This window comes from Tympanuchus pallidicinctus, unplaced genomic scaffold (genome assembly GCF_026119805.1).
Source record: "Tympanuchus pallidicinctus isolate F22 unplaced genomic scaffold, pur_lepc_1.0 scaffold2, whole genome shotgun sequence".
Classification (NCBI taxonomy): Eukaryota; Metazoa; Chordata; class Aves; order Galliformes; family Phasianidae; genus Tympanuchus; species Tympanuchus pallidicinctus.
In genome coordinates, this window is record NW_026294721.1 from 25,251,169 (window position 1) to 25,274,344 (window position 23,176).

The window sequence follows — 23,176 nt, forward strand, 5'->3', positions numbered from 1 at the left end:
AAAGCACTCTCATAGGTAGTCTTGCTGTGGTCACATGAGTCCAGCGCAGTGGAACATAAAGGACATCAGCTCTCAGGCATCATCAGCACAGTTCAGTCAGTGATTGAAACACCTGCTCAACTTTTGCACAGCATCTCTTCAGAGTCTGGCAAACAGTTTGCTGTAACTGATGTCTCACTGCTGTAACTCAAGATAACTCTCCTGCATGCTCCACACCTTGCTGAAAATGTGTTGCGTTCTTCTGATGTCGCTGCAAATCTTTTTGCATGAAATTCACTGAAACAACTCTGGTTCCAGGAGCATGAAGTTTGACAGACATTTTTATTTGGAATCCTTCAGGATTCTATTTCCATTGGGAAAATATCCACCAAGGAGGACCATGAGCTTCTGCGGGCAGCAGGACGAGGGCAAGTGGGCTGCCTACTCTGGCGCTCGAGGAACCACAGAGTGCTGGTGCCACCTAGAGGAACCATCGCATAAAAAGTCACTGCACAGGGTGCAATAACGTGCCTTAGATGCCAAGTGCTAAGGAAAAATCCTAAAAAGAGCAGTCCTTACCACTATACAAGAAGTATACACAATTGAAAGAAGTAGCAGAGTTCAAGTTATATTGAAAAGGTATCATATTCCTCAGCATAACTTGCAAATATATAGAACGTGTACTTAAAACAGCCAACCATCAGTTCCTATTTCCTCCAATGCATTTCCCAGCCTCACAGCTGTATTCCTTCCCTTTCTTCCTCCAGTTACCTAAGCCTCGAGGAAACTGCCAGAAACATGACGACATTTTGAGATCAGATCCTGGTTTCCCGTGCTGCTGGTGCACCATACACCATGGGAGTGGCTTGGCCATGAAATCCCTGAAACAGATTTATGGTTCATTTTTACTGAATTTGCAAGAACATTAGTCTCAGCCCTGAAATTTGGCAAAAAACATTGACATAAGAGTATTCGTTATTTCTTCACAAAGCAATATTATTGATGCCATGAATGCTTCAGCTGAGTGTGCTGCCTCGCAGGATCTACTGTTAAGATGGACTGACACAATCATAAATGCATCCTCAAAATCATTTAGGCAAGGTTTATGCCTCTGTTTAGGAAATGTCCTGGGTAGAATTCAAGAATATGTTTGAATCAAGCTTGATCTACAGAAGAAAGAAAAAAAACAAACAAACAACAACAGCAACAACAAAACCCACACATATTATATGTATTTAGGATTTGGTTGGAATGCAAATATGGTGCTTGTAATGACATAATTCAATCCAATACAGGAAATGAAGTACTGTTCTACTCTCACCTAAGTGCTGTGGAGGTACAGCTGTATTGACAAAAGTTCCTCTGAAAATACCTGTGTGTACTACAGACCTCAGTCTCAGTGAGCTACAAGACAGTTGCCACTCCTTTAAGCTCTTAAAATCTCCTGACTTTAGGACAGCTTGAAGTAGCACTAAAAACTAACAAAATCAGGTTGCTCTGTATTTAAAGTAGCCAGCAGGAGCAAGGAGGTGATCAACCCTCTATATTCAGCTCTATTAAGGCCTCACCTCATGTACTGTGTTCAGTTTTGGGTCCCTCACTACAAGAAAGTCACCAAGAACTGGAGTGTGTCCAGGGAAGGGCAAGGAAGCTGTGAGGGGTCTGGAGCACAAGTCTTATGAGGAGCAGCAGAGAGAACTGGGATTGTTCAGTCTAGAGAAGAAGAGGCTCGGGGAAGGCTTGAGATATCTATGATGACCTGAAAGGAGGTTGTGGGGGAAGTGGAGGTTGACCTCTTCTTCCAGATAACTGTGATGTGACAAGAGGCAATAGCCTTAAGTTGCACGGGGAAGGTTCAGGTTGGATGTTAGGAACATTTCTCCCTATTAAGAGTCATTGGAACGGGCTGCCCAGGGAGGTGGTGGAGTCACTGTCCCTCCCTGGAGGTGTTCAAGAAATGTGTAGATGTGTCACTGAGACACATGGTTAGTGGGCATGATGTCATGCTAGTCTCAATCTGAGCGGTCTTTTTTGTGATTCTATAAAGACTTTGAAATATTGTTCAGCTATTTTCTCCTGACTTTAGATGTAGTTTTACTCTAGACCACAATAAGTGAAGGACAGGACTCCAGCATGCGTAGAGGAGGGTAATATTAGGAAAAAAATGAAAAGCAGGTGTCCCAGGCTGCAGCAGTGCAGTTCACGGCTTGCCCCAGACATCACGGTGCAACTGGCAGGTTCCCCAGCGCTTTTCAATGTGCCGCAGCGCCCAAGGCAGAGGCAGCTCCAAACGAAAACATGAGAGAAACAGCGAACGTGCCCGTTTGCACACACAGAAAGGCACTAGATAACACTCTAAATACACACTTTATTTATCCCTAGCTATGTTAGCTCCGCAGAAATAAGAAAGCAAAGCAGCGACGGCTGTGAAAACCTCTCGCTCTGCAGACAGCGGCGCCGGCGCAGCGCGAGGCCGGCCGGCCCCCCACGCGCCGCGCCGGTGGGCGGAGCGGGGCGGGGCGGGGCGGGGCGGGGCGGGCCTGTGGCGGGCGGTGCTCCGCAGGCGCCGTGCCGGAGACATGCCGGCGGTTCTGGGCGCCGCCTGGGCTCTGCTGGCCGCCGGCTTCCTGGTGTTGCTGCTGCTGCACCGGGCCCAGGCGCGGCGGCCCGGGGGAGGCACCGACATCGCCTCCGCCTTCTTCCAGGACCTCATCCGCTACGGGAAGACCAAGAGAGGCGGGCAGCAGGCTGCCTGGCTGCGCCGCTTGCAGGTGCCTAAGAGGTGAGGGGGGCCGAGCGGTGGCAGCGACTGCGAGCTGAGGGCGTCGAAGGCCCTCAGGTGTTTTGGTGCCTGTTCGGTGCCTGCAGATGTGTTCGGCTACCAGGAGGGTTGCGTTGATCTGGAAGATTAACACTCAGTGCATTACTAGCTGATTTGTGTGCTTTTCAGCGCCGCTGCGTGCTCTAGAACTACGATGTGGCTAAGGATATGATTCGCATGAGGTGCTGATTGTGAGGCTCTGATGTTCTTTACTCCTGAATCCCAGTCCCATGCAGTATCTGTGTAACAAACCTTAAAGCAAGACTGGATCTGGGACTGGAAGGATGGAGTTCTGCGTGTCAGTGTGACTGTGCAAATTTCCTGAGTTTGAAGGGATCCGCATGGATCATTGGTTCTGTCATTGTCTTCTTCCTTCCGAGTTCCTTTATAAAACGTGCCACAGGGTGCTGATAATAGCATGTCAGTACAAATATCTGGACATTGTGTGAACAGTCTCTAAGAAAAGCAAAAGAACTGTCCTGCTACCCAAGCACAACTTTTTTTCTGAAATAGTTACTGCAGCAATCAAATTGCCTGAAGACCTCTTCTTAATGGGTTATGTTCAGTAGAATAAAAGAGGGAATTAAAATAAAAAATAAAAATAAAAATACAGCTTTTTATATGTTACCATGACCTCATTGTATTGTTCAGCTGAGACTTTTGGCTAGAACTTGCCTTTGATTTGAACACGGGTGTGACGTGATTAGGGTGCTATGTAACCCAAAAATTCAGTCATCCCTAATGAGGCAGCATATCACTATCTCAGTTGTCAACAATACAGTTTACGTAAGTTGCTTCCAAAGAAAATGTTTTAATAATAATAATAATTGCAACACACATTAAAAGAGATGTTATCATGTATTGTCTTTGTTATCAAGCTTCTGGCTCCAGTTTCCCAGGGATGCACCTAAGCTCTGCAGTAGCCACAGTGAGAAGGGTTCATATAAGCGTTGGCTTTAGTTGCAGTGCATTGCAAAGTATGGTATTATTGTGGTAGGGTGTCATCTGAATCAACCTTTCTCCATCAGGAGTTTCCCACCACTTCTTAGGGAATATGCTAACTAAAGAATACAGCTTTCTCAGTGAATTGATATCAAGCTCTCAGAATGTATGAAACAATTCTGTTACTGCAGTGTTGAACCTGTAATCCTGCTAGGTGAGAATATCCTGAAGCTAGCAGTTGAGACATTTTCTGTCCAGTTCATCTGCAGCTTGTTTTTGAACAAACATTGTATTTTCACCAGCCCAGACTGGTTTTTAACTCTGTTCTTCTATTTTGTCAAATGTTATGAATAATTTCAGGTTGGCTTGGCAAACACAGCATTCCTCTTTCCTTGAAGGACATGTGCAGTTACTGTAGTGCTGGATTTCTCTGTACGTTACCATGCATAACTGAGATTGTTGAAATCTCACAGGGTATTTCTCAGCTAAGCTGGCAGGGCTTGTTTATTTATTTATTTATTTATTTTGCTGTGACAAAAACCACTGCTTGTGAGGAAAGTTCTCCAGCTGTTAAACTTTCTGATGACACATAAGTCTAGCAAGTAATAGTTTGGGAGAGAAAGAGCTTGAAGCTTCAAGGGAGATATATAGTTTTGTCTATATATAAATTTGGTTTGTCTTTTAAGCAGAAAATGGAGGAAGCTTTTTTTTTTTCTTTTTGCTGTTGCAAATTTGCAGAGCAAACATCACTGCCTCTGCTTGGCAGGTGACAGAACTGAGGAGTGAACACCCAGAGGGGTTACTAACTGCTAATGGGCAAGCTGTATTGGAACGTGCATTTGAGTTTCTTACTTGGCCTCTTTATTGCTGTTGAGATGTACGTGAGCTGTTCTTGGAGAGTGTTATTTTATTTTGCTTCACTAACTAATGAAGTTGTCTTCTCACCCCCTAGTTCTCCAAAAGAGAAGGTTTGAGTGTTCTAAGAAAATGTAATCTTGTTGATAAATGAGCCAAAAAGGCATGTACTCACCATGAGACAAGCATCTCCTTCAGCTACATTTCCATCTGAAAAATGAGGAGAACATTAAGTTTAATGAAGGCGTTTTTTGTTCCCACAGGTGGTTTATTCATTTTTATGTAGTTTCTGTACTCTGGAATGGCTTTCTACTGATGAGGCTTTTTCAAGCTGAGTTCCTTGGAGTGTCATTACCCCCATGGATTCAGATCTTCCATAGTGCTTTTGGCAGAGATTTGCAGAACCAGAATACGGGTAGGTATTCCTGCTGTTATGAAGCAGCCACATAAATATGACAAAACTGTGTTACCATCCTTGGCTTAATATATATTTTTCATATGCTACCTTGTAAGCTGCTCTTAAACTAGGCTCCAAGTGATTTTCCTGGAATACCAGTTCCCTTTGGCATTATTCAAGGTGGAAATCATTTTATGCTATGCATTTAGTAGATTTCAGCAGTTCTTTTAGCAGGAACAGCTATTAGCTCCTTGTAGGTGTAGTCATGCTCAGTCTTTGCAGTCAGCAGTGCATCAAATGTACAAATACTTTTGCCAGTGCTAGGTTAGTTTAAAAAGAGGGTAAGGATCTTGCTTTGGGGAGGGGAAATTTGCTCTTTTGAAGTACTGTTGGGGTTAAATTAGTCCTATCTCTCCCTAAGTCACTATTTTTCATTTGTAAGCAGACAGTGAACACTTCTCTGCACTCTTGGTTCTCCTGCTCCTTTGGCTGCATAGCTTTCAGAGACTTGCAGAATGCCTCTATACCAGCGTGTTTTCCGATGGCGTCATCCACATTGTGCAGTATTGCTTTGGACTTGGTTATTACGTTGCTGTTGGCTCAACTGTGTTGTGTCAAGTGCCTACGAGTGTTAGGATTGGTGAGTACCTGCTTCATTGTTACCAAAGATGCATTTTTTTTTTTTCCTCCCATTTCGTTCCCTCAAGGCAAGTGGCTCACTTGATTTCATGGAGGACTTGTGTGACAAGTGTGTTAATTAATGAGAAGTAATAATAACTTGCTGCTATATTCCAAAGTAACATTTCAGTATGTTGCTTTATCAAGCAGTATTACAGACACGCTCTTGCTTGTTCAATAATTTCTGTCTTAAATCACCACTGTTATTCCATGAAATTCACCATTACTCCATCTCACTGTAAATACTCCTACAATTATTTTGGATCAATTGTCATTGAGATATATATGCTTTGTGAAGAAAAATAATTGTTGCCAGTTTCAAATATCACTAGATAACTCCAGTTGTCAAATTGGAGATTGTTTTTTTGCCATAGGCTTTCCTTTCAGGTGAGCCTGCAGGACCGTCTTGGTCAGTTTCTTTGCCTTCCATTGAGAACTCCCCACTTCTCTGCCTTTTATCAGTCAGCCCCTTCTTTCTTTTGGTACTGTAATGTAATAAAGCAGAAATTTGAATTTTATGACCTGTTTCTGCCAGTACATTCCACTGAACTGCTGCTTGTTTCTCTGCAACACTTGAGCTGACTGTAGCATTTCTCCCGTGACTGCTTTATGCCAATGGTCATTATGGCATAAAAGTATGGTCATTACCCAGTATGTGACGTTAGCAAAGCTTTTAACCACTTTGCACCACATCAGGTCTACTTTAATCAAGTTATGTTTAAAACAGCCTTCAGACTGTGTATGAGTTGGTAAAGCCTTTTTAATCTGGACCTGTTTTCTACTTATCTGCTGGATACTCAGATATGATATATCCACTTGTACATAGGGGAGACCATCCTCAATACAGAGTTTTTGCTGGGGTAAGAGGCTTACAGTGTGTGTATATATACAGCTCACTGTGAACAGGACAAACTGTACTTGTGTGTTGACTTGAGACATAGCAGTGTCTTTCAATAGGATAGTAAGAATTATGAACAGAGTTCAGGACTGAGATCTGAGACTGAATTATGTATCAATTGTATGTAATAGTGTACCTAAAGATACTGGATGAAAAAACAAAGTAGCATCTTGCTACTCAAATTTTGTAAGACACGTACAACATGTGTATGTGCTATTTTGGGACAATGCTCAGAAAAAGATGAAACATATTTTAATGAAACGTATTTTATTCAGGAAAAGGACTTTCTGTGCAGATCTACTGGTATCACATCATAGGCATTGTGATGTATGTTTGGGCCTCTCTTCACCAGCACAGATGTCTTGTGATTCTAGCTAATCTTAGAAAAAGTAAATCAGGTAAGGTGTTTCGTTTCTGTGAACAATTTACTTATGTAAATATTTGTTGGTTGTTTCAATAGGCTTCTGTAGCTTCTACCACCTTAAAACACCAGTATTTTTTCATAGTGTGGCACTCTTCAGATTTTCAGTAGGTTAAATGAAACCATTTGGGATCAGACAGCTGAACGTTACATACATATGTATGTTTTTTGAGAAGTTACACTGAAGGGTCTAGCTTCTGTCATCCTAAGAACAGGTGAATAATAATGCTTAGGACTTGTACCACTCCTCTGAACCATCGCTTCTTTCTCCATACAAATGGAGAAAGAAAAAATGTAAAAATACAGTTCCTTCTCTGTATTTTCACAGAGTGATGTCTTACTTCATTAAGACATGCAAAGCTGCCAGGTCAGGTGGAGTGAATGATGTGATCATTTTAATGAGTGTTATTATGTAATTCTGAGTAGAAAAGCTCATTTAATGCATTGTTCTCAATTAATTTCTTTCTGTTTGCTTGCAGGAGAAGTTTTAAGTCTGAAACACAGTATACCTTTTGGAGACTGGTTTGAAAGAGTTTCTTGCCCTCATTATTTTGCAGAACTACTCATCTATATATCTATGGCCATCACATTTGGATTTCACAATGTGACATGGTGGTTTGTAGTGATGTATGTCTTTTTTAACCAGACACTGGCTGCTGTTTTGTGTCATGAGTTCTATCAGGAAAAATTTGCCTCCTACCCAAAGCATCGAAAAGCATTTATACCGTTTATTTTTTAGAATATGCCTTCTAAAGCGTATTCAGTGCAAACTGGGAAATGTTTTACTAAAGTCAAGGCAAAATTGCACACTTTCTCTATGCTATAGAGGTTAAAAACTGTTTTATCTCATAAGAGTTGCTAATTTATGTGGGGAAACGTAAGGTCTCTGTGTATCATATGAGCAAAGAAAAAGTTTAATGAAGCCCTTAATGAACTGATGAGATGCTAACAGGGTCTTTTCCATGTTTAGAGTCCTGTTTTATGCAGAAAGCATTCACTATTGTGCAGCAAAGCCACAATATATATACATGAGAACTGAAGAGAAATGATAGTGCAGGGAATCATTTGAAGTGCTGTATTTCATGCCTAATACTTAAGCATATTTATACGCGTTCTCTTTTCTTTGCAACTCTTCAGAGGGAGGCAAATGATGCATTGGCTTTCTGTGTTTCCCTGGTGGTAATGAAAACCAGGCAGTGCCTTGCAACTGTGAGCACAGAGGAGTGGTGGAGGAAGCTGTGCTGGAGCAGTGACTCACTCAGCAGCAGCAATAAGCAAAGCACAAAAAACACCCCTTGTTTATCCTTAATCTGGGAAAATCGTGGAAGGTTCTCTGTCTAAAGAATTTGCAGATTGCATCCTAAGGTCAGGTCCTTGACATCCTTTGTGTTTCGTGGGGTGACAGCAGCCTGCCCTGCTCCTTAGGGGCCTGCAGCTCGGAGGTGCTGCCGCTCAGCACTGGGCGAGGTGGGTTTTGCACTTAGCAACTGGACGGTGTGTCCTCCTCGTGGTCCGGGAGGGGCTGAGGTCTGTGTGAGCAGAGGGCCGCTGGTGTTCCAGCGCGTTCTCACTTCTTTGAGTATACTTAACAACATTTTGTATATGAGAAGAGTTTTTATGTACTTCGGTATATCTTATGACGCACAATGGTTAATTAAAGGATGTTTGATACCTTTCCATCCCATTTGGTCTGATTTCTCAAAATCGCGATAAATGCATCCCCGAAACCTCAGTGCCCGCTCTCCTTGGACCCGTAGCCCAGCTGTGGACGTGGAGCCGCCTTTTCCCGGCACCGAACCTCGCCGCCTTCTTTCCGAGGCAGCGCTCGGGCGCTTCCTCCGCTTGCGCCGCGAAGCGACCCGCTCCGCTCATTGCGCCGTGGGCGGGCCGTGCCGCTGCCGTCACGGCGGGCGGGCCGGGTGGGCGAGCTGCGGCGCCACCCCTCGCGCTCGGGCCGTGGCAGGAAGCGGCTGGGACGGGCGGCGCGCGGCGGCAGCTCCCCGGCGAGGGGCGATGACGCGGCGCCTGTGAGAGGCCCTCAGCGCCGCGCGGGCCGCCATGGGCTCCCCGCCGCTCTCCCCGCCGGAGCGCGGCCGCCGCGGCCCGGCCCCGCTGTCCGGGGCCGCCGCGCTGGCGATGCTCGTGCTGCTGGCGGCGCCGGCCGGGCTGCGCGCCGCGCCGGAGGAAGAGCCCGGCAGGAACAAGGTGCCGGCGGCCGCGCCGCAGGGAGCGGGGCAGGGAGCCGAGCCGCGGGCCGAGGTGAGGCGGGGCCGCGCAGAGCCGGCCTGCGGGAGGGAGCGCTTCCCTCGAGGCCCCGGGGCAGAGCGGGGGCCGGAGCGAGGGAGGGAGGGGCGGGGATGGGAACGCGGCTCCGCGCTCACATTGTCAAGGTGAACCGTACGGAGTGACCGCGTGTGCGCGCGAAGGCTGCGACTGAAGGAGGCTGCTCCAGAACGGGGGAGCGCGAGGGCGGAGAAACAGGAAGTGCAAAAGTAACGTTCGAGCAGATAGCGCTGTAACGTTGGCCGGAGTGTTGCTTCTGGAGCCTCCGGGGAAGTGAAGCCTCAGCTGTAGCGCTGCAGGTAACACGAGCGCTCCCGGCAGCGCGTATCCCGGCCTGAGCGCAGCGCTGCGAGGAGGGCGGTGGGAACGGAGCGTGGACAGGGCTCCGTGTGGCTCCATGTGGCCGCCCGGCCCTCACCTGGCGGCTCCGAGCAGCCTGCTGGGGGCTGCCCGCCTTCCGGAGCGCCACTCGGTAAGAGCTTGCATCGCGTTGTCTGACGTGGAGTTTGAATTGTGGGCGGTGAGGTGCTGGCACAGCTGCCAGGTGGGAGCTGTGGGCGCCACATCCTTGGAGACGCTGAAGGCTGGGTTCGATGGGGCCCTGGGCAGCCTAAGCTGATGGGAAGGTAGCCCTGCCCATGAGGGTGAAACAAGGCTTAAAAGTTCCTCCCAGCCCAGACCAGTCTGTGACTCCCATCGTCATGGCTCTCCCAGCTCAGGATATTCTGTGTGATTCTGTTCCTATGGCTGCTCTTGCTGTAGTTGAGCAAGCATCCCTATTGTCATCTGTGTTCTGGTTGGCCACCAGTGTCTGAGCTTTGGTGATTTTTAAAGGGTGAAGAAAGTTTGTGGAAGTGTTATTTTTCATCATCCTTTTCTGTTCACCACTTAGTTGAAGAGCTCCACTGGCTGTAATGAAGTGATTGTAAGTTACTGAGGTTAAAGCTGGCAATGAATTATTTATTTATTTATTTTAATGTCAGTAGGCATTATATTGATAAAGCTGGAGCAGAGAGGAGATTTTTCTTAAGTAATTTAATGTTTTCTGCTTCGGTGATACATGCCAAACAAAAGTCAGCTTTTTGGCAAGCTGAAGATAGAAAAGTTGTGATTATCTGTTTTTTAATGCTAAAAGAAAGGAATTGAAGGGTGTGTTACAAAAAAAAAAAATAAAATGGTTTTGATTCATTATCTGAGAAGCTGTAATTGACAAACTCAATTATTGTAAGAAAAGAGCTTGTTTTAGCACCTTGTGTGTTCGCTCTCAGTAAACTACACTGGGGAGGTGGTACCTGATGCTGTGCTGGACAACAGAGCTTGGCCAAATGAGATAATGTTTTTCAACAGATAAATATTTTTGTACTAAGATCCCATTGTTTACAAGCTGATGAGGGGAAAGTCTTCTGCGTGTAAGAAGAAGAAAGCCTATCTTGTTGCAGCTCAGGACTCTTCAGCTTGTATCAGTATTTAGGATTAGTTTGTTTGTATTCAAACTTCTAAAATTTTATTCTTGGTTAGGGGGTTCCATTGCCAAATGATCACATATAGGAAAAAAAAAGTTGTCAGCATACTGCTTGATGCAAGACAATAGGGAGCATGAAAATTTCAAACATCAAACCTCAGACTTCCCAGCACTATTGAGGGAGTTCTGGCAAGTTTCCTTATGAAACAAGTTGCAATCTGTCTCTGTTCATGGAGGTATTAACTTTCTTGGCCATCTCTGGTCAAGCACGTGAACAGCAGCTTTGTTGTTTTGTGTCTGCTTTTGATTATAGGTGTCTTAATCTTCATGAGAGTAAACACTGATTGTTGAGGGAAATCTGGAATGTGCTGAGCTGGTTTGAGCACTGGGGAGTCTTAGAGCTGGTGTTCAACAGTGTGTACAAAACAAACAGTTCATGAAAAGTTGCATAAAACTTTAATGGAGCTGAGATGCAAAGATTCTGCGAGGAGATCCTGGCAGATTTTTAAAGGATTCCCTTTTCTCCTGAGTGCTTATAATCGCTCAATTTTTGCTTGAAGATTTGAAGAGTTTAGTTCTTACTATTTCTATCACAAAATTGCTTGCTTGCTTGAGCGTCATAATGTAAGCAGACAACAGCTGTACCAACAGCAATATAAAGTTGCTTCTCCCCTGTCTGGCTGTGGCAGTGGTTCTCATGTTCCAGTAGTAGCATGCATGGTGAAGTACTGCTTTAATAATCAGAGCAGGTGTTTCTTGTGAAGTGACCACCTATTAATTTGAGGTAGGTAGCAGCCAGTAACTAGTTAATCATAGCTAATACCACGTGGAGGGTGAATAGTTAAAATGCCACATAGGCAATGCAATGTGACAGGAGAAACAGAGAGCTCAGTATTTCCAGGAATTACATGTTCAAGCCTAATTAATTGGTGTTTATTTTGTTTTGTCTCCTCCTGTGCCTACAGAAGGGGTCCTCGCCAGTTGCTCCAGTTCATCTTGTCAATGAAGACTCAACTGACAAGACTAATTTGGGCTTTATTCATGCATTTGTGGCTGCTATATCAGTCATCATTGTATCAGAACTTGGAGATAAGACCTTCTTCATTGCAGCCATCATGGCAATGCGATACAACCGTTTGACTGTACTGGCTGGTGCTATGCTTGCCTTAGGACTGATGACGTGCTTATCAGGTTAGCCCTCATGTTGTTTTGTTTTGTATGTTTAAATGTGCTGGATAAGTCTGTATTTATTGGTAAACCCTAACTAACCCTAATTGAAGTCAAATGGAAGGTAGTGTAGGAAGGTAGTCAAATGGAAGGTAGACAGCAGGTGTGTGCAGTCTTCTATTTTGTGTAAACCTTGAAGGTTTTTTTCTGGGGGCTGTGGCATTAGACTCTAAACTCCAATTAGGTGTTCGCACTCCCTAGACATCTGTATGCTTTTAAGGAAAAGGAATTTGGAGTGCCCAAGCAATCCCTTAGCTTTTAGATTTCTTTATTCCTTTTTATTTTTAGCTCCTGTTAAATTAGTATACCTAAAGAAAGTGTAGGGCTGAGGTCTTTATCTTCCCACAGTGAAAGATGCTTAACAGGATGTCACATTCCTCTTGACTGACTTGTGTCTTTGTATATATATCTGGCTGTAAAAGTGGAGGATTACATTCAGTCATGAACCTTTGTGGTGCACAGTACAGAGCAAAGAGCTGGAAGGGGATCAAGGTGTCAGATGGCACCTGGGGAGCTGTAGCTGTGGGTGCTTACACAGCTGTAACCATAGAATGAAGCAGCCTTTAGGTACATCGGATGCAGCATGTATTTGGTTGTGTGTGTGTGCTCAGTTCTTCTTCTTCAACAGAAATACTTGAAATAATGTTCAGTGTTTTATACGTGCTGCAAACAGCCTCCTAACTGGTATTGGGTCTCAGTGTTGATCTGAGCGCCTTCAGATGGAGATGATAGCTTTTGTGAATGCATTGTTACAATTATTGTTGCAGTCTTACAGCAGTTTCCCTTTGTGCTGTTCAGATAGCATTGTAAAAGTTTCTTCCATTACTTGCTTAATAACATTAGTCTGTGAGACTTGTTCCACTTTTGCACTGTGTGCTTCCTTTATTTAGGATCATAGGTGAGGGTGCACCCTGTGGTCTCTTTACTACATCTGTCTGCCCATTACAGCTCTCCCTTTTTCTATGTAAAGTCAATGTATTCCCTAGGAAAGGAGCTGGGATTTTCCCTTTCTTTGTCCTTGTTTCCCAGAAACTGTGGTTAGGACTTCCTGGAGTTTTTGTTTTTGTTGTTTTCCAGCCGTGATTTCATGAATTTCTGCTCATTTAAATTCTCTATATCCAAATAATCAGTATGTAGATGTTTGGTTTTTGGTGTTGTTTATTTTCAAGCTGTGCCCAGAAACATTTTTGCCCTTGTGATATAACAAGCTGCGTTGTCATTCTGATTATTTCACTGCTTTTGTGCTTTGTACGTGGCAAGTAATGCTGTATGCATTCTGTATAATGCAGTATTTTCAATCTTTCAAACAAATTTTACATTCTTCTGTTTTATTTGGCTATGCAATGATATAGTGATTCTGCATGTGTGCTGCAGCCTAATTTTATTTTGATCTGATAATCTTACTTTGGTAGTGGCAGTGTGGATGCAAGTAAGGAAGGATGTATGCATATGTTAGCATGTTTCCACTTGGCTCATTGCACATGCAGTACGACAGTGTGGTCCAAACAGCTGAGAACACTTGATGTGAGGTTTTAATTTCCTTGTATTTGCACAGGCCTTTTGTGTCTGTAACTGTGATCTTTGTGGAGTAGTCAGTCTTGGGTACGTATTTCTTCTATTTGAGAGGTAGTTTTGGCTGAGTCTGATCACCTTCAACACCTGTAAAAGTAGGTGTACTGTGGAAGTAGTTTTTAGTCTTTGAGTGGGATTAAGAAAGGATGAAGTTGGTGGAGTGTAGGAGAGAGAGTGAGGAATGGTGGCTTTCAGGTATTTGCACTCAGCCAAAGAAGAAAGGCATGAATTCAGATAATTGGCTGTGGGTGCGTCTAGAAAATTTATCTTGTAGAAAATCTCATTTTGCCTTTATCTGATGAAGAAGACAGATCTTAAATTAATTTTAAAAAGTGGTTGGAAGAAGATGTCATCCAGCATACAGCCATGTAAATAAATAGAGTGAGTTGATATTATATGTCATAACCAATCTAATGTGATTAAAGATGAAATCTTTTGGTGTGCTTGGGAAAGAGCAGAATTTGTGTTGACCTTGAGTGGAAAAACAAATTTGCTTGGACTGATATGGGGAAAATAATTATATTCATTCTTATTTTTGAAATTATGCATTTGTTTTCTTTTCAGTTTTGTTTGGCTATGCCACAACAGTTATTCCTCGTGTGTATACATACTATGTGTCGACTGCACTGTTTGCCATTTTTGGCATTAGAATGCTTCGAGAAGGCTTGAAAATGAGTCCAGATGAGGGCCAGGAAGAGCTGGAGGAAGTTCAGGCAGAAATTAAAAAAAAAGATGAGGAAGTAAGTCATAAACTCTCTCTGTGAATTACAGCTAATGAAACAGTTATGGCTTTGAAGTTGCAGAGCAGTGCTACATTTCATGTTTGGGATGTTCAGCCATGGCTGCAATTAATAAGTCTAACACAACAAACATGTGGTCAGCTGGACAGAAGTGGCCATATGGGTGCTATTTCAACAGATGATCCCAGACCTGTGGCATATCCTACTTCTCTGGAGAAAAGGACTTTTCCCTGTAGAATTTCCTTTTTTTTCTTTTTTTTCTTTTTTTAATGGTGTGTACTAACAGACTCTATAAATGTTCAAGTCCATTTCTAAGAAATAGTAATCTTGTTTCTTTGGGACAATTTTATCCACTTTTGATTTGAGAGCCACCCCTTTTTAAGAGAGACTTCTGCTTTAGAATAGATGAGAAGCAATCTGTCATTTGAAACTAAATATTGTTCATGTTGTAACTGCTTTGTGATTGCAAGATTTGAGACTACCAGCAATTGGAAATCAGAGGTGATATTTATATATTATATTAAACACTATATATACGTAGCAGACTTTAAAAAATATCATCTAATATAAATAATATGTTAGTATGCACAATCAGTGGCTAATAGCATTCCAGATGTTAAATTAACAGCTTTACAGTTTAAGTATTTCATTTGGATTGTTTGGTTGACATTTCTAATCTTATATTTTTTTTTAATTCCCTTTGTCTTCTACAGCTTCAGAGAACTAAACTGTTAAATGGGCCAGGGGATGTGGAAACGGGATCAACTGCCACTATACCTCAGAAGAAATGGCTCCATTTTATTTCTCCCATCTTTGTACAAGCGTTCACTTTAACATTTTTAGCAGAGTGGGGTGATCGTTCCCAGCTAACAACCATCGTCCTGGCAGCCAGAGAGGTGAGTGCTGCAGAATGCCCCTTCTTTTGCTCTCCTTGGGTTGTCTGCAGCTAGGTGAAAGAGACAAAATGCCCTTGTGTAAGGTGTCACATTCACACCTGCTGCTTTATAGTGCTTTACTTAATGTCACAGCTGTGCAGAGATGTGGAAATCAATGCACGGAGGCTCTGCGTGTCGTTTTAACTACGGCCACATGATTAGAACTGCATGGGCCTTTCTGAAAAGAGTTGTTTGACATCATGTAGCTGAATACAATTATTTGATAAGGTGTAAAGATAAGGATGTTACAGAACTACTTTTTCTTTGATCTGTGAGATAATGCAGCTTTAACACAGCAGCTTTAAAAGGAGACCTTAATCCTAGCAAATTTGAAACTGTTGATAAGATACTGCTTTTTAAAAAATCTAGAAGAATTTGTTAAAGTATGTGGAACTAAAATTCTGAACCACTGTGCAGTAAGCAGTACCATAAATGAAATGATACTCAGCATGATGATCACAGCGTGCGTAACTGTTATACATTTACAGGAAGATCAGGCTTATTAAAAGGCTGACTATAAGCCTTCAGTAGTTGCCCTGTGTTGTTTCCATTCATTGAGACCATTTACATCTTTTTCCTAGGACTCGTGCTTCCTTCAGTGCACTCTCAGACCTTCCCCAGGAATAAATCAAGGCTGCATAATGAAGGAGGCTATAATCTGTAGGAACCTTTTGCCTTTATTACAGAGTAGGGAAGGCACTGAGAGCTAGAGAGGCAGGGAGCAGGTTAGAGAGGAGGATCTCATTGTTCAGTTAGCAACATGCCATCTTGGCAAACTGGAAATTATTACTACTGCCTCTGCCAAAGATTTTGTATGGTGCTGGATAAGTTGCTTATGCCCATCCTATCACAGGTTGACTTCTCTTTTGCATTTTTCTGAGTGTCCCATTAAGAAATGTCCATCAGACTCTGCGGTGCAGTCCGTGAAGTACTGAGGATTGTAAAAGAAGACTGTGGATGTTAAGCTTTTAACATATGAAACGTATAAGTGCTACAAAAGTACTACAAAAAATAATCTTTTCTCATTCTATCTGTGGAATTATTTTATACTACTTACATTCAGATACCTTACTAAATATTTCACAAAGAATAATTTACATAGCGAGAGATTGCCAGTAGTGTGGTAAGTCAACTGTGAACTTGAGTGAAAAGAAAGTACTGTGACTGCTCATTAAGTGAATAGTATCCATCCTGTCACAATGAATGAAACATGGTTTCTGTGGAGGAAAAAAAAGTATAATGTACACTGTCTCAGAACATACACCAGGAGAAAGATTTAAGTCTGTCTTAATGAACCTAATCCTGACAGCAATCCTTAAGAACTAGAATTAACACCATAGCAGTTTTCTGTGTGTAAGAAACACTCATCTGCCTAAATATTTGGAAAGGGAGCTGAAATTCTGTCACATCATGTTAGACTGATTTTCTTGGCTGTATCTGAGCACTTCTGCTGAAGATACTGAACTCATGGAAGAAGTTGTAAATTATTCCCTCCAAGGGGCAGCAGTTGCCAATGGAGCAGAGGGCAGGATCCACCTTTTGCCAGTGGGCTGCTGTCAGCATGGAAATGAGGAGTTCCAGGAATACCGGATTCTGTTCCCAATTGTGGAAGCAAATGTGTTCTGCTGGCACAGCTCTGCCTCCCTCCTGGCCTTCTTAGTAGTTTTCTGTCTGTTCTTTGTCCACTGCTTTTAGCTTCTCTCAGTAGCTTGTGCTTCTGGTTGTCTTGATCAGGCAGTGTTGTGTTTTCCTTATATCAGATCATTTCTTGGACAGTTTCTTTTGTTTCATGTTAGAGATTTCATGCATTCCTCATGAAGCAAGGCAGTAGCTTTTTCTCCGATGAGCTGGAAGTCTTGCTTTGTTTCCTAAAAGAGAGGTTTGCAGGACTTAACTCTACCTTCCCTAGTTCATCCTAGTGCAGTGGAAAATCAGGGTCTTACCTTGCCTTCTTCATCTGTCATTAAAAGGCGTTTTTTTTCTGTTTCTAATACTAAACTGTTCTGTTTTATGAGGTGCTTAAGACATATTCTGTAATTTGTGAGAAGGTCTTGGGAACTTCTTTTTGTTGTGGATTTGTTACTGTAGTGAGGTGATGAACATTACGCAGTGTTGTGTGAAAGCTGTTGTTGACAGCTTACAAATGTATTTGTAAGAATACATTTTGAGAGCAGTTTATTATCCTCTAGACTTAAATTCTACGATAGTCCCCTCTGGCTAACTTTTCTATTGGGGCACCAAAGTATGAAGCACAAACTTGCTGATAAACTTGAGCTGGATGAAAAAGTTGGAATGTTTTAGCTACTGAAAGCTTTCACTTGCGGTTCTTAGGTTTATTTACATGTTTTTTCTTCCTTTATAGTTAAGCTGATGTTCTTCCTGCTGGTGTGCATCAAGAGCAGCCATCTTCCCATTAAGTGTTACTTAATTGTTTAAGTGCAGCAGAGTGATCTCTGCATCTACACTTAACCACCTGAAAATGCTTTTTGTTTGAAACATCCCAAATACTCCTATGTTGATCAGGTTGACATTAAGGCTGTCTTACTAGCTGAAGGCTCTGTTACTGTTCTTTAAGACAGTGATAGGTGGTGGTGCAGAGTAAACACTAGATAGTATTCACATGCTTGATTCTGCGTAATCAAAGAGCCAAGCTATGGTTCCATCATGGTAGGAGGTTGTTCCAGAACTAGCAGGCTTTCCATTGTGCTGATGTTTCCTTTTCCTTCTGTGTTTTCTCCTCAGGATCCTTATGGTGTGGCAGTAGGAGGAACGGTGGGACATTGTCTATGCACTGGTTTAGCAGTTATTGGAGGGAGAATGATAGCACAAAAAATTTCTGTTAGGACTGGTAAGTGAAAACTCACTCCAACTGAAAAATGTGTTAATGCTGGTAATGTCTGTGATGTCAGTGGTTGCGTGTTTAGGAAGAATGTTTCTTGAGACTTCTTTAAGATCAGTTCAGTGTTTGGGTCTGTGTGTGTTTTCTGCAGTTTCAGAAAAGGAGGTGAAGGGGTAAATTTCAATGGAAAAGGTGAAATGTGTATTCTGTCTTGTTTGTTAAGGCCATAGATGATGAGCTGCTAATCTAGCAATAATTTAATGTGCTATCAACAAGCCCAGCATGGATGTCTGGCAATAGCAATAACTATTGTCAAAGATCCATCTAACCTGTTAGCTCGTTTAGAGAAGGATGGGCCACATGCAGTGATACTGCCCCAACTTCTAGCAGCTTCTGGCCATTGCAAGCAGTTACTGGTTTTAATACTGGCTCATTCAGTATGGTTACCTGAACTGTGCTAGAATTGCTAATCTGCAGTGCCACTCCTAACTGATGACTTGCTCCAGCCTGATAATATTGTATCTTATTTTTTTTCCATGTAGCCAAACACACAACAGTAGGCATCAGCCTCAGCTTTGTGCTAGCTGAAGTAATAGAAGTAATACACATGGTCCTTCCTAAGGTCCAGAATTTGTAGATAAGATTAAACAATGGGGTGGTGTATGGGCATCCTGACACTGAGCTAGAAATAGCATCTACTGCTTCACTATTTGCAGCATTAAGTTTTAAAAAGATTTTTCAGTAATCAGACTTCTTAACAAATAAATAAATACCTTCCATGACACATTATGAATTTACTTAACTTTCTCAATGTCTAATTCATTTTTTATTTGTTTTTCCTTTCCAGTGACAATCATAGGAGGCATTGTCTTCTTAGCTTTTGCATTTTCTGCACTATTTATAAGTCCAGACTCTGGTTTTTAAATATTTTTCATCACTGCGAAAGGACAAGGATTGGAAGCATCTAGCAGCTATCCTTGTGTGGTTTTGTATATAAATGTACAGAATTACAGTTCAAACAAGCACCGAAGATGAGACACTGAACTTTTTATAGCAAACGATTGGTGGGATTGAGACATTTATAGACAGCTTCTGCGGTGGAGATCTGTTTGCTGTCTGGTTTGTATGTTCTGTGGCACCTGCTACTGTGGTAGGATTTGTGTGATTTTCCTGTTTGCTGAACCTGGCTCAGCTGAGTTTTGAGAATCTATGTCCATAAATGTTGGAGCTTTCTTTTTTTTTCCCCCCCACTGTTACACATGGCCCCCTTTCCTGTTGCTTCAAGAGCTAATTCTTACGCCTTCTCTGAAGCAGACCAGAGTGTTTTGTTTCATAATGTTGAACAAAATATTAAAGAGATAACAGTTGACTCCCATTTCCAAAGACTTTGGTTCCAGGACTTTCCTGAGGCTGGATAATGTAAGCAACAAAAAGCTGGGGAGCCGTTCCTATACCTTTTAGTTGCTGAGCCACCAACAGAAAATATTATGAATTTCATGTAGAGGGCAAACTTCTTAATCAGGGATTTTTATCAGGAAATTGTGTGCTGATTAGCAGCCTACCAAGTTCAATGTGCAATCTGGAGCTAGTAGTATTTGATTTTTTTTTTTTCCTTTTTTTTTTTTTTCTTTTTTGACTTTCTAAACTTTATAAAGTACGTGGAAAGTAATAAAGTGGTCCAACTTAACGGTGTTTCATTCCCAGGACTGAACAATAATGGAATCTTTAGATTTAGATATGTTCATATTTTTCTTTTTAGGAATAGAAATGTAATCTGGAAGAGTATTAATAAAACATAGTGTCTCAATTTGAGTCATTTTCAGTATTGTTTTTTGGCAGTTCCATAATTCCTGCCACAGAGGTTAAAGTGATGATTTATTTAAACTTTACTAAATTTATTTTGGATGCTGTTATAAGTACCAGTTATAAAAACTTTGAAAATGTTGGTCGCTTAAGATATGGGATACTGAAACACGTGGTTTTCTCTGCTGCTTGGTAGCTAGTAGATTCTGAGCTAATAGCTTAAATAAGATGTTAAGAGCTTCTCTAAAGCAGAAGATAGAGTTTCTAATAGCATCTATCTACTGCTTTAGCCTGAAGCTAAAGTAAGATCAAGTGCTACAAATTAGATTGTCCAAATTGTTGCTTGAGAACAGAGGGTAGGAAGCCTCCTCTTGGATTTTGCTGCCAATAGAAACCCCTTAATGCTGAGGTTCTCAAACCCCGAAGATTGCAGCCGCTTGATTCCTTTTATGCAGAGTAGTATGAAAACAGATTACAGCTCCAGGCCTAGAAGTTCAAGTCCTGATCTGAAGGAAGGAGCTGCTGGCAGTGCTGTTGTTAATTGCTGGGTAATGCACTGATTTGTTCAGTTTTGAAGCAAGCATTGTAACCAATTGCTGCAGCCTCTTCTTTCCACACCCTGTGAACGCCCTCTCTGTAGTCTGTTTAACCTTTTACCCTCAGGGGATGCATTACCTGGATCACATTAAAAAAGAAAGAACAGGGAACCCAAAGCAGGGAAGAGTGAACTTTAACTGCTCACTGGGAAACTGCTTGTTGTGTGGTGCTACAGCACAGTGTTTTCTTACACATGTGCTAGATAGTGCTGGGCAATCACAGTGCTGCAGGCTGCCTGCCCTTCATCCTGCTGAAAATTCTTGATCAAAAGCCAAATCAGTTGGCTGTGTCCTAGGGTAGAAACTTTCTGAACTTCCTATGCACTGCTTGAAACTGTTCTGGTGTTAAAACAATTGTGATCAACAGAAAAAAATGAAGACATTAATATATATATATATATATATATTTTTTTTTTAAGAGGTAAATATGAAATTGCAGAACAAATCCATGCAACTTTCACATTTACATTCTGCTGTTGCAAACTCATGTGATGCAAATTACTGCTTTTGACCACTGCCTGGTCAAAAATAGGCAATACATAGGCAGATACTCATTGAGTTAGAAAATGCTCCTACTGTTTTTGGTTGTTTAGAGCCAATGTTCACTTACGCTTGGAAATCTATTATAAAATGAGGTGGGTTCTTGGATTTTAGCAAAAATTTTAGAAGGCACTATAGCAGATAGGACTAACTGTAGAGATTTAATGTTGTGAGTTGCCTGTTGGAATTTTTCACCGTTCCAAGACTGGTGTAGTCCAGTCATTGTATAACTGAAGCCTGCTCAAGGTGATTGGAGACTCCCAGTGTATTTTTAGCAGCACTGTATGCTGCCCTGCCTCTAGCAGAAACAGTGTCCTCCCATACAGCCTTGTAGTGCCCAGCCTCTAGCTGTCTGCTTTGTTGGCTCAGACAACTGCACATGGGCTGGTTCAGTGGCTGGGATTTTAGCAGCTTTCCTTACTGCATTCTCATACTTCCGATGCGTTGCTTTCGGAGAGGTGTGGCACTGTTCAGTCTTGAAATCCCTGTAGACTTGAGGTGCAGGTTACTGCCATGTGTGTATAGATGAATAGATATCACACCTAAGGTGGCCTACCCTTATGGGCAGTCTGCATCCTAAGCTAATGCTTGCAGTGCTGGGAGAGTGAGCAGTAATTCCTTCTGCTCCCCATGGCTATTTCCACATCCTCCCCTCTGCCCTCAGATTTGGAAGAAGTTACTGATCTCTAATTAGAAAAATAAACCACTGCCTCTCTGATTCTCCCTCAGCCAAGAGATGGAGAACGGTGTGTGGTCTGTCTGAATGAGTGGTTCATTCATTGCACCTTGGTCCAATTTCCTCCATCATACTCAGTGAGTTGTAATGTGTTTAGCAGTGGAGTTGAGCATAGGAGAATGGAAAATGATGTCTTTTCAGCAGCTAACTTGCTATTGCTCTTTGGACATGCAGACGTAGGAAGTTGTTCACCAACTTGCAGGAGTGTTCAGGCTGCAAGTTACAGCACTGAGAAGAGCAGAGGGGTGGGTAAGCAGATGGGGCTGACCTGAAATGTAATGTTGAAAGAGATGCACAAGCTGTGAAACTAGCTAAGCACTTGAGGAGTGTTGGTGAAAAAGTAGGGTAGTGAATCAGCTGACAGTACTATGACAGCATCCCTATTGGCTTTCTCTCAGTTGTGTGGAAGCAGTCAGTAACTAATGATCAGTTCTAAAGTTGTCCAGAATGATTTGCTTTTGCCTTGTAAACAAGAATGCCGATTAGCAGGGAATAAAAATGTGAATAATAGCCAGTAGAGCCAGGTATGGGTCTGATTTAATGGTTTTGGACATGTCAGCTTGCTCACAAGGATGAAATGCAATGCTTGCCTAGTTCAGTCCTGCAGCAACTCTCAGGTGGGGGGAAGGAGCCGTTTTCAGGATTGGGAATTACAAAATCTTGTAAACCTTGGCTGCAAGGCGGCAGAGCGGGCTTGATGCCGTGCTGCTGGGACATGCCTGCCTGGGCTTACACATGCTTATGTCCTGGGGTGTAACTGCTGCTTAGAAGAAAAGGGTATTTGGGGGGAAGGAGCTGCTTGTTGCACTGGCCAGTCAAGGCCCTGCTTTCCAGAAATGAAATGTATACAATGTAAATAGTACTCTTCCTTTTAAATACTTTGCCTTGCAGAGTAGAATGAGAAACAGACTAAACTAGCTGGAACTTTTGATGGTTATCTGATATTTTGTTTCCTTTTGTGGCTGGAGGATGTTAAATGTGATGAGTGGATACTTAAGCAGCGAAGATAAGGCACTGCAAATCGCCGTACCAGCAATATGAACATAAGCAATGACCCAGCACGGACTTTCCAACCCTCCTGAAGTGGGATGCATTCTCAGTTCCAGCAGACTTCCCTGCCAGTTCCAGGGGAATTTCCACATCAGCTTCCAAAGCAAGAATTTGCAACTCAGGCTGTGAACGCAGTGGAAACTTGAAAGTGCAAACCACCTACAACTACTCATTTCCAGGCTTGAACACTGGAAACAGAATTAGATGGTATGGTCAGTTCTACAGGGATGGAAGAAAAACCTCCGGCCAGTCCAAGTTGTTTGAAATGAGGAAACTGGTGCTTGTTCTTTTCAAGGTTCCTAACTGATTCACAGCCCTCATTACACTGCATGTGGCAAAGTGCGCTAAGCAGAGATTAAGGTAAACTTGTAATCTTCAGTACAGAGTTTTTCAGAATTCAGT

At 42.5% G+C, this 23,176-nt stretch overlaps 2 protein-coding genes across 4 annotated transcripts; both read left to right on the top strand.

Annotated features, from left to right (window-relative positions):
• The first annotated feature begins 2,529 nt into the window (after positions 1-2,529).
• On the top strand, positions 2,530-8,670 carry SRD5A3 (steroid 5 alpha-reductase 3). Of its 2 annotated transcripts, none has more exons than XM_052682496.1 (5): positions 2,530-2,761; positions 4,861-5,012; positions 5,437-5,634; positions 6,846-6,968; positions 7,471-8,670. In XM_052682496.1, exons 1-5 carry the CDS (start codon positions 2,559-2,561, stop codon positions 7,728-7,730), a joined length of 936 nt encoding a protein of 311 aa, XP_052538456.1. In that variant the 5' UTR covers positions 2,530-2,558; the 3' UTR covers positions 7,731-8,670. The 2 variants fall into 2 exon arrangements, with proteins under 2 accessions (XP_052538456.1, XP_052538457.1); XM_052682497.1 differs by having other exon boundaries at positions 5,440-5,634.
• A 364-nt stretch (positions 8,671-9,034) lies between these two features.
• On the top strand, positions 9,035-19,856 carry TMEM165 (transmembrane protein 165). 2 transcript variants are annotated; one of them, XM_052681480.1, is made up of 6 exons: positions 9,035-9,250; positions 11,702-11,927; positions 14,100-14,275; positions 14,989-15,171; positions 17,953-18,058; positions 18,897-19,856. In XM_052681480.1, exons 1-6 carry the CDS (start codon positions 9,050-9,052, stop codon positions 18,971-18,973), a joined length of 969 nt encoding a protein of 322 aa, XP_052537440.1. In that variant the 5' UTR covers positions 9,035-9,049; the 3' UTR covers positions 18,974-19,856. The 2 variants fall into 2 exon arrangements, with proteins under 2 accessions (XP_052537440.1, XP_052537441.1); XM_052681481.1 differs by lacking the exon at positions 9,035-9,250 and adding an exon at positions 9,353-9,746.
• The last annotated feature ends 3,320 nt before the right edge of the window (positions 19,857-23,176 follow it).